Below are 11,549 nucleotides of genomic sequence, written 5' to 3'. Positions count from 1 at the left end.
AAGCTTCATAAGGAAGGATGGATAGTGGCTAACAGTGGAATTCAGGATGTGCATTTCGTCCCATTTGAGACTCGTCAGATGGATGTGCCTGCATCTCAGAGTTGATGTTCACTTTGGGACTCGAACCCAGTACCGTTCCCATCAAATGCTATCATGTTATCCACTTAGCTACTGAGTCCTGAGTCTTTAATTCTATACATCATTATTTACAGAAATAACATATCAAATCAACAATCTTATTTATTATCATGTTAGTATTTTTTTTAAAAACGAACCCTAATGCGTATATATGTCGTTAGTTTTTGTAGTAACTCCCTTCCGAGTTCAGCTAGACCAAAAAGACGACATTGACGAATAACGTCTTTGTAATAACATTTCAAATTGTATAAGTGTAGAAGAGGTACTTCAAACTCAGTATTCTTAGGTACGGGTTCCGGAGATTCGGTAGTCTTCTTTGAATCGTCTCCATTCAATAGGATAGAAAATTCGAACTAGGTATCAAGATAAAGTGCATTCCGTAAACCTCTCGAAGTCCAGTCCTCTGGGTTGTATACAGACCTACTATAACTCCACTTCTCAATTGCCGTATAATGATGCACTACAGTTTGGCGACTACCTATGAAAGTACTGTGTCGACACTCAGTATTCCTAATATAATATAACACAGTCATCAAATCTGTATGGAAAAGTAACTTCATAGCAGAAATTGGGGAAGCTCTTTTTTAAAACTTTGCCCATCTTAACTTGTTTGATTGGAGCAACGATTGATTTATTGTGTAACAGCAAACAGGTTGGTTGTTGTGAGGGACTAGCCAGTATGCAAGCAGCCATTCCATTACCAATTTCCAGCACATCATCGAAAAAATGAAATTCTACTTTCGTATTATGATGGATTGTTTTTCTCCTAATTCTATGGTGTGGTTTACCTATATCCACATAAGTAGTATGTAACGAAGGTCGGGCATTGAATGTATTTCAGTAGAAGACCGATAAGGAAAGAACGAAAAGAAACGCAACTGACTATGGACTGATATTTGCAGAAGGAATTGTTAAGATTGAGACAATTGATTGATAGTTTGCAACTTAACTGTCTTGACGTTCGTATGACTTTATAAAAAGATAGATGTATGACAACTTACTATTGATTCTTTGTCCGGTTTTTTATCATGTGAATTATTCACCAATGGAAATACGACTTTTCCGATCTTAACAATTTGATAAATCAATGACATTCAACTGGTATGAATAGTCTAGCGTCCTTTATCCGCCTAGTCCTTCCAATTGAGTCTAGAACACCAATTACAGCTTCTGCTTTGCGAATCATTTATTTCAAACATACTCGGTTTATATACCACACAGACAGACCACATCACACTATAAAATACAAAATAATATTTGTACAAGATCATGCCAAATGTGACAGTGAATGTGGGATACAATAATCAATAAACTGAATATAATTTAGGAACAGTAAATCGTATAATACTAATAATGCATAGGTCAAAATGAAGCTTATAATAAGATGAATATTGATACATACAATCTAATCACTGAATAGTTAAGCCATAAGAATATAGAATAATAGTCCATTAATAGGTCCTGGAAGTTACCTGTACTTACGTCTTCCCTAGGGTATAACATAGGTTATACACATTATTCACTATCTGATAAATATTATCTTTAATATAATCGAATTGATTGAATCAATCTCGTTAGTTGAGTATTATTCCCAAGAAGCTTATATTTATTTATGTTATAACAAATGTTCTATATTTGAGATTTTGATCAAATGGATAGAACTATATGGGATTGGGTAAATTGTTGGGAATAAATTGGCTGGACAACCTTGATTTCAAGGTCGTTATTGTTGGAAATGCTCTTCGCAATGACCACTTTTTTATTGCAGAAATCAATATCTATGTGAATCGTTTTCTTCGGTTCTGAGGTTATCAATGATTATAGATTTGTAAGCTTTATATATTCGTGTCAAAGGTCTCGATGAATACCTTATTCTTGATCAGTATTTTTCTAAGAAGGTTTAATCCTGTATGATATCAGGATTGTTCATTTATCAAGAGAGATTTCAGTGAATTCAATTTTCCACCAAAATAAATTCATATGCAGAAGTTAAAGATTGATTAAATAAAATCGATTATTTCTGTTTCATACGGTTCAATCATTAAGATACATATTTATTATGTAACCTTACCGCCGGAGACGGAAATCCGTGGGATAAGGCAAGGTGTGCATTTTTAGGGTCGACCTTTTCTAACTCCACCCCTCTTTGTGGGAAGGTAGCATCGCTGTTATGCTGGTTGTCTGAAAGAAACACCATACTGCCGTCACACTTCTGTACAGTCGGCAGTACGACTTCGCCTTCGGACCTTGGGATTGCTGCTTTTAGTCTTATTGCTCTTCAACCGACTTGTCTGGCATGTTGGGACCTTGAGGAACGATTGTTCCAGCCAGCATAGCTCGATTGGATCATCACGATAGGCAAGCCCGACCACCACGTCAAGGTAGCAGCAATGGTCGGGATTATGTAACACGACAAATCTCTGTCAATCAAAACGTTATCTAGATTTACAATCAAGAATGTCAGTCAGTCACAACGTACAACTTCGTTCGTACGTACATCAGTTCGAGTTGTCATACCATATTAACACAGAGATGCAGTTTTCCATTCAAATCCTATAGTAGTAGAAGTAGTAAGAGTATAAGCAGTAATCAGAAAGAATAGGATTCGAAGATGTTATTTAAGGTGTATAATGCAGTGAAGTAAATTTGGAAAGAGAGAAAAGATAGAGAGATGAAGGATTCACAAGATTGGAATTTGGGAGAACACAAAGAGTGGATGCACCTTCGCCATTACAAACGATTTTGAGCCATTTCATCAGTTGCTATCATCTCGCGAATCCCAACCAGGTAGTCTACACCTACCAACATGGCCCAGTCCAATTGTCAGTAACTTCATGGATTTGTGCCACGTTTTGGTCTGGCCGCCCCTAGATTTCTTCCAACCTACTCCTACACCATAGAACATTACACGTCGGGGCAGTCGGTGGTTGGGCATATGCAACACGTATCCCAGCCATCTCAACTGATGAAGTTTCACTACTTCATTTACATCAAGAATGTAAATTACAACAATCTATGGATTAGAAAGAAAAGTAACAAATATATTAATATTCTAATTCATTAAAATATCTCATCGAGTCAAGTATGTAAATAGCGTTGTGTCAATCAATCGCCGATTCCAATACTAATACACAGACTTCCTATAGGTTTGTCCTCAAGCCAGATACTATAGTAAGGAAACCATAATCGTTGTAAGAAGTTTCATTGGTCAACCAAATCGTCGAATATGTTTACAATGATTCATATGTATTTATCTTGTCATTCAGACGGTAAAGTCAAATATTCAACCAATGGCAAGTAGTTTATTTCCTAAAACTGAAAGCCGTTTGCGTGTGCTTATCACTTTATTGATATTTGATTGACCCACTATATCAAGTAGAAGCGATCTCTCTTGGATGATATCATAGAAAATGGCATGGCAATACTATACTTTTTTGATAAATATTACACTTGGAAATGCCACTAGACTCACTCTTGATCTGTACTAACTAGCATAACAATATATAATAAGTTTGATGATTTCGGCAGAATATAATGTGAAAAGTGATAATGATGCTTCTAACATCGTTTGAAATTTACAGAACACAGGTGTATATATCAAAGCACAGAAATCAGGCAGAGTAATTGTTACATGTGTTACATTTGGGGAAGATCTTCAAATTCAATGGTATACTTCGATGTACGTATTTGTTGTTTAGTAACAAATGAATATAGGGCTTTTCGTGAATCATAGGATCTTAGTAGTATTTAAATACGAAGTGGTTTTAGACCACCGCCGGAAATCAAGAAGCACTAGACAGTTGTAAATCCTAGTATGAGGTCTACCGGCATTGCTGAAATACAAGCACGACAAGGGGAGTCGGAATCAGGACCTCTTGACCGATAACCCCATATTAGGATGAAGAGAATAGCAGTCTAATGCTTATCAGTTTTCGATTTCATCATATAGGTACTAAACAGTTCTAGTAGAAAAACGAAAAATACACGATACAGAACAAATAAACCGGGTTGTTTACACATTAGTACACTCGTGTTCTACTAAAAAATTACTGGTTATGTTATCTGGAATCGTTTTTGTCACCTTTCTCACCTATAAAAGTGTTTCTCAGCTAATTCTGAACACGAAGTCATGATGTACATTCTACAATACGGTGGTTTTATATCGTAAATATTCTTAATTAATATTTCAATGTTTTGCTTACCAAGTAAATAACTCGTGATGTGCCGTATTCGTTAGTTGATACTGATATACAATCTTCCCATACACGAGTACATTCGACTACCCTCGTCAAAGAACTGATATTCATAAAGGACATAACTAATATACAACACTTATCAGGAATAGAATGTCTAGTAGTTGGAGATTGAGGAGTAAAGAAAGAGAACCAAAAGCAGAAACAATGAAGTCTGAGACAATTGATTGATATTTTGTAAATGAAGTATTTACTATATGGTCCTCAGATTTTGCTAAGACGTTCTGCAATCTTATGTTCATATACAGTCGATTGTCCCCACTTGTGTTCTACTTCACTACAATATTTCTTATGTGCTCTAGTTATTAAGTAGATGAATGGAGTAACAGATATATCTGAGTCTTATGAAATGGAATCAACAATCTTCGTATCTAATCACAAAACTGTTCAAATGAAATACAACACACACTGATGTTGATGAAAGGGGACAAGTAAGAGAGTGATTGAGAAGGGGAATCCATAATGATTATGATCTTATACATAGTAGACCAATAGCTTATGTTTGTATCACATTTTGATCGTGATTGTTATCATGAGTTTGTTATCATTTATTGTTACCTTTAAATGAACCTTGATCTGATATAAGAGTATGGCCTATTTTGAAGAGTACAAACCTGAATATTCTTATTTGTATCAATGTGATCAAACTTCAATACATATTAGACGTAAACAAAGTATTCATTACAACTCCATATAATGAATGAGTCTATATTGGATCTGACTAGGAAGTGAGATCAGTTCATTCAACACTACAGGTAAGCCTCAGTCATCCGTATCAATAATGTATAAATTCCTTGTTCTCAATTTTTCTTCCATCGCGTTTTCCACCTACCTACTGAGTTGTCACATCCACCTCCTTGTGCAATGGTATGACGTCTAAATTCATTTGGTGTTGTTTACTTGTATCTTCCCATTGTTATTTAGGACTGCGATTGATCAGTCTCTTGTTGGTGGATGTGCATACAGTGCGGACTTCCTGGTCACAAGAGACTGTTCAATTGCAGTCCTAAATAACAATGGGAAGATACAAGTAAACAACATCAAGTGAATTTAGTTTTCAATAGGTTATTGAAATAATTGATAATCATAAATACGTGAGCAATGTGCTACTGTTGTCGACAGATGTAAGTAGTATGTAGCATCATTCGAAAGTGAAATGCCTGACAGCAGAAGGTTAAGAAAATGCGAGAGAAGAAAGAACGAGAACAAAGAATGATTGGCGTAGAATTGAAAAAACAATGAAGACTGAGACGAGTGATTGACATTTTGTAGAAGGAACAGTCAAGTCTGAGACAATTGATTGACATTTTGTAAATGAAGTATTTATTGTATGGTTCTCAGATACGCTCGACTGTCCCCATTTGTGTTCTTCTTCACTACAGGAATAACCAGGTCTATTCACTCTGTTGAAGTAGCTTGCATTAAGTCACGAAACATGAGAAGTGTAATTTTTCTACTCAGAGGGATATAACAGAAAAATATGTTTCTTGTTAACTCTCTACCCAATGCTCAATTTATCTGAAACTATCAAGTCAAAACTAAGCGTTTGACATCTGTAATTGGATGTAAACCAACTAATAATATGACACTAGATAGTGTTGAAGCGATGAAGAACACCAGTGAGGACAACCAAATCTGAGAACCATACAGTGAATACTTCATTTGCAAAATGTCAATCAATCGTCTCACACTTCATTGTTCATTCTCTGTTCTCGTTCTCTTCACCTCGATCTACTTAATCTTCTGTCTCCAGGTATTTCACTTCCGATTGATGATGCATACTACTGATATCAATAGATATCAGTAACACACACCACACTCAAACCTTCCTCTTTGAAGCATTTAGTTAAACTCATCTGTGATCTCGTTCACTACAGAATATTCATCAATGAATAGTTGAAATTTGCTGTTTACTTTACTGTTTATTGTAGACAAATCTTGGAAGTAATGGTTCCTATTGTTGAAAATGCTGAATGGGAAAGAGTCAATGTGATGAAACATGTTGATCGTTTACGTGTTGTATCAACGTATACCGAAACAGTAAATTGTACTTTATCATTGAAAGTCATTCACAATTATAGGTGCTTATACTTGTTGTAATACAAATATTAATAACACTTTTCATCATAATGCTCTCGTCAATAATGTAAATTATTGAATGAATAATGATATTTGTCTTTATGTAGTGGGAATCATTTTCGAGACAATAGCCAACAGATACCGTCCATTGTAGCTGGTTTATTCATGTACGTTTTGTCATTTATTAACAAATTATTCTCCGTGTTGTATTTGAGAATCTTGCTTTTTTCTTTGTTTATGTTGAGGCTTATTGATGCACAGGCTACTGCTACATTTACTGTCTTCATCTGCAATTGTTCGTGTGTTTGAGATAGGAGGGCTAGGTCATCTGCGAAGTTCAAATCATCCAACTGATTCTGAGATTTCCATTGTATTCCGTGCTAACCCTCAGATGTCGAAGTCTTCATAATCCAGTCAATCACCAGCAAAAAAGAGGAAGGGGGATAGTAGACAGCTTTGTCTGACTCCGGTCGTTATAATATACTGAAAATTTATGTTTGTCAAACAATTATTCAGCTGGATAACAGAAACATAAGATTGATTGGATTCATTCGGTATTGTTTACTTGAATCTTTCCATTGAATGAATGCATAGTTTGTAGTATAGAAAGTATTTACATATTTCCTTTGTGCAAAGCAATACAATTACTCAGTAATTATCAACAATGCACAGTATGCGCATAAGCCAACAAGAGACTGATGAATTGCAATGGTGAGCAACAATGGGAATATTCGAGTAAACTGTATCAAGTGGATTTAAACTTCAGGAAACAGCAGGAATTAATGCTTCGGATGAAATTAATAGGTTCAAATAAATTGAGCATTGGGTAGAAATTGTATTATTATTATTATCCAAGTGAGTAGAAAATCGTATTTCTGAGGTTTCGTAACCTGATGTAAGCCACTTCTTCAGAGTATGCGAATATCCCCAACATTGAACTAACACAACTTTATATAATACACTGGTAACAATGCAGAATATTATTAGTACAATCAAAATCATATTAGATCTGAACATGTCACTTTCTCATGATACTGGAAAGAATAAGCCACTCAATATGGGACATAAATAAAGTACCAATAGTCGAATATGCTGGCGATCTCATAGCTACTCCATTCATTTGTTTATAGAACGTCTGTTTGAAAGTGAATTATGTTTAATTCACCTCTGAACAGGTCGTTTACACTATGTCACGAAACATAAGTAGTACAATCTTCTACTCATTCGGATATAACAAAAGATGTATGTTCAGAGTAAACAATATAAATCATTTACTATATAAATTGAGGTGCCACAGTACAATAATCAACATACTTTTGAAGTAAACGACAATCAAATCAGTTAGGCAATAAATTTGTGATTGCCAAACACAGTTAATTTTCACGGAATGCTTCAATTGTTGTGTGAGTGTGTGTGTGAATAAAACGACTAACTCTCATCCTCAGATTATTCTTCGTCAGCATGTTGTGATTACATTACCAACATCTATCCACTATTCAACATGTTATTACGTACTTATTACTTACCTACCCACCGCCATGTTGTATCTCCTTATTCCTGTTGCTATTTGACTGGACTTCCCGATCTCTCACATTTTCCGGACACTCCATGTACCTATAAAAATTGTTGCTCTAGTTGTTAGAAGGAACATCAGCCTTGTGAATTCCGAAGAATCTGGGATTTCATCATGAGGTGTAATAATTATTTCTTAAACACATAGGGGAGAATTTAAATGGTTAAAATTGTTTATTCTAGTTAGCGTTTTTTACCAAGGTTGTTTTCCACGAGATGAAGTTGTCAATCCTACTCCAAAACCCCCAACTTTGACCAGATTTGAGAGCAGCAGTAGCCGTAGATAAGCTACAGTTCGAGTTAAACATGTTATGCTCAACAGTTATTTCCATTTTTATTTTGTAGTTTGATTGCATTTGCCATAGCACTATTGATTATTCTCGTGAAGAAGATCAGTGAGAAATATCCACTGAATGTCGTGTTTGTAATTATTTATGTAAGAATTTCTAATGATCATTTCACATATATTTGCCTATTTTCTTTCTAAAAATCCAATTTAATAAAACGTACTGCTTGTAGATGGTAATCCAACGTGACTGATTTTTATGTCATAGAAGAGATTTGCGAAATCGGAATACTGACTGGTTTACGGATTAATTTAAATCTTCGATTTGTCGAGATTGATATGTAAGACGTTTCACTCATAGTCATAGTGTAGTGAACAGAACACCGGTGGAGACAATCGAATGTATTCCGACTTAAAATTACAGTCTATCTTCGCTCATTTCATTGTTCATGCATTCTCATACCGATTGCGCTACGTTCCTCTTCTTTCCAATATACATTCCATACCTGACCATCACCATATACTACTTATGTGGATATAAGTAACCAACACCACAATAGCACCTTTGTTGTAGGTTACAGAGACTATTTTGCACAAGACTCAATCAGCATGAAAGTCAAAACAAATATAAATCCAATCTTGATAATCAATCCATTGCAAACAAAAACCAGATCTATTCACTGAACTTCATGTTTCCGATGTGTAAATGAGGGTCACTAGTCTGTTTAGGACAATCAAATCGGAAATCACATCAATTCCTGAATATCAAAAGTGTTCAAACTGGTACTATTTACTTCAGTTTCCAAAATTATACACACAATTTCCACCATGATTTCGCAGAGAACACTTTCGATAGATCAGTAAACTAGTTGTGTCAAATTTGAAATAGTCATCTTCAGAGAAAGAATTCATACATTATCAGCATTAATATACAACAAAATCATGTATGAATGAATATATTCTGTTAAAAGTATAACATTCCTTCTTATTTTTCAGTCTATTTTCATGGCAATAGCGATGGCAGTTTGGAGTATAGAGTTATGTATTCTTTACAAACTTGCAATCTTTGGAATCAGTTTGGTGTTGTTCACATTTGCATTACTGATTGGTGCAGCGATTAAAGCAGATTCGGTCGATCACTTAATAAATATTCTAATATCCCTTTTGGTTTTATCTGTTGTAATTGCCGTAGTCGGGTTTGTGCTCAGTGTTTTGCAATGCAAGGTATCCTAATTCACTAAATAATTTGATTCATAAATTACGTAATCATGATTGAATCTAGTTCCAAATCGTAAACTATTAACTGTAACCTAGTTCGAATCCAACATTTCCAAACATTTGAGTTCTGGGTAAAATCAATCAAAAGTCGAAAGTATTATGTTAGCTCAACTTCTAAATTTCGATTGTATGCAGAATATATGTGGGTTTTCAATTGGTATAATTAACATCATATAGTGGTAGACAAGTCAACTATATTAGGACGTCGACCAGATTAACAAGAGCAGAGATATTCATGTCGACAAAGCAAAATAATCACAAACATTGATATCATATAAAAGCGTAGAGAACTTTGGGAAGAGAATTAAGGTCAAATCCAAGAATCATTCAGTCCGTTAGAGGTTAATTTGCAGTTTTTCGTAGTTGTATATCCTGCTACATGACATGCATCTTTCTAACATGTCAGGTGGTCATCTTCAAGTGATTTAGTATGTTCACTCACGTAGCACAAGTAGATATTACATCCACTCTGGAGAATGTTGTATGATCATCTCTCTGGTATAAAACTGAAGCAAAGGGGCCAACGTGAACACAGTCGAGTTTCAATGCCAGAAGTAATAAACAAGCTTTGTGTTACGTCCTTGATCTATCTACCCCTGTTTCCTGCTGAGGATAACTTGTCTAATGTAGATTAGGAACTTGATGTGATAGACTAACTGGCTTACCATTGAGGCTACTATATATAAGTTCAAGTTGGGGCAGAAAGACTCTGGTATAACATTGAAGCAAAAGGTCCTACATGAAAACATAATCCACTTTACATAATGAAATGAATAGATAAGCTTTTGAAGAAACTTGGTCGTATTTCCGTTATCATCCAGAAGTACACACTGACTGAATTCTATATAGTCATAATTGAGCATTGTTCAATGTAAATTCACTAACACATTTTCTTGTTTTCAGTTTCCAACGATCGGTGTTTACGTAGGCGTACAAATCCTGTTCTTCATTGTGAGTTACATTTATGTACATTTTCATTTATAGAATGATCACTCTGAAGTAGAAGTGAACTGGTTTTTCTTAAATGAATTATACATTGTTCCAATATGATTTCCTGTAGTTGTGATGAGAAGCCATGACCAGTGGACAGGTATCTAACTCACACAATGGATGAATGGTTGCGCAACCATTAACACACATTAACACCATCGGATTCCGGCTCAGTGGTCTAGAGGTTAAGCTTTCGCATGCGAGACCGAAGGTCCTGGGTCCAAATGCCGCGTGTGGGATCGTGGATGCGCACTGCTCAATAGTCCCATACTAAAACGGAACGTATCAGGACATTATTATCATTATATTTTCAAATAATCAAAGTCTAAACTGATGTATGTTTTATTTATTTTACAGATCACAATATTTATAAGTCATTTTACTGTTGGCAAATCAAGATATCTTATTTTATATCCAGATTATTCACTGGCAGCTATCATATTGTATACCGTATTCTCTTCATCTTTATCAGTCAATACTGGTATATGGAAGGTCTACAACATGACTGGAAACTGTAGTATCCAGTTTGAATTGAACTCTGAATAGTTAACCGATGCGTATTTTTCTTTTGTTGATTTAATATCGAATCAATCATGAAAGCGTTTGTGTGTTCTTTTTTTCTTCTGATGGATTACAGATTGACGTACAAGATGGTGTTTTTTGTTGTTGTTGAGATTTCAATGATGATATCCATATTCAGTGTCGATTAGTCAATCAGTCTACTTAGATGAGTATTATATCAAAAGGATCATTGTCATTATCACTGCTATAAGCAAAGTTCACTTACGGTGTTCAGGAAGACGACGTAGTCTAACATGGGTATTATACTTAGATTGATATAACTGGAGGAACAGGTGTCAAATAGCTTTTCAATACCTTCTGTCTAAACCTTTCTCAACATCTCACGATCCACAAAAGCTATTATTCATTCTCATTGGCGTATTCTCATACAG

The 11,549-nt window shown here is 35.1% G+C and overlaps 1 protein-coding gene across 1 annotated transcript; it reads left to right on the top strand.

The window, feature by feature from the left end:
* Window positions 1-5,032: 5,032 nt before the first annotated feature.
* Window positions 5,033-11,194, top strand: Smp_074430.1 (hypothetical protein). Its single transcript, XM_018797888.1, has 7 exons — window positions 5,033-5,146; window positions 6,324-6,431; window positions 6,473-6,537; window positions 8,388-8,478; window positions 9,325-9,552; window positions 10,510-10,557; window positions 10,954-11,194. Exons 2-7 carry the CDS (start codon window positions 6,384-6,386, stop codon window positions 11,140-11,142), a joined length of 669 nt encoding a protein of 222 aa, XP_018652885.1. The 5' UTR covers window positions 5,033-5,146; window positions 6,324-6,383; the 3' UTR covers window positions 11,143-11,194.
* Window positions 11,195-11,549: the final 355 nt, after the last annotated feature.

This window comes from Schistosoma mansoni, chromosome 6 (assembly GCF_000237925.1).
Source record: "Schistosoma mansoni strain Puerto Rico chromosome 6, complete genome".
Classification (NCBI taxonomy): Eukaryota; Metazoa; Platyhelminthes; class Trematoda; order Strigeidida; family Schistosomatidae; genus Schistosoma; species Schistosoma mansoni.
Note: the sequence above shows the minus strand (reverse complement) of the source record. Positions and strands in the feature narration are given on the sequence as shown.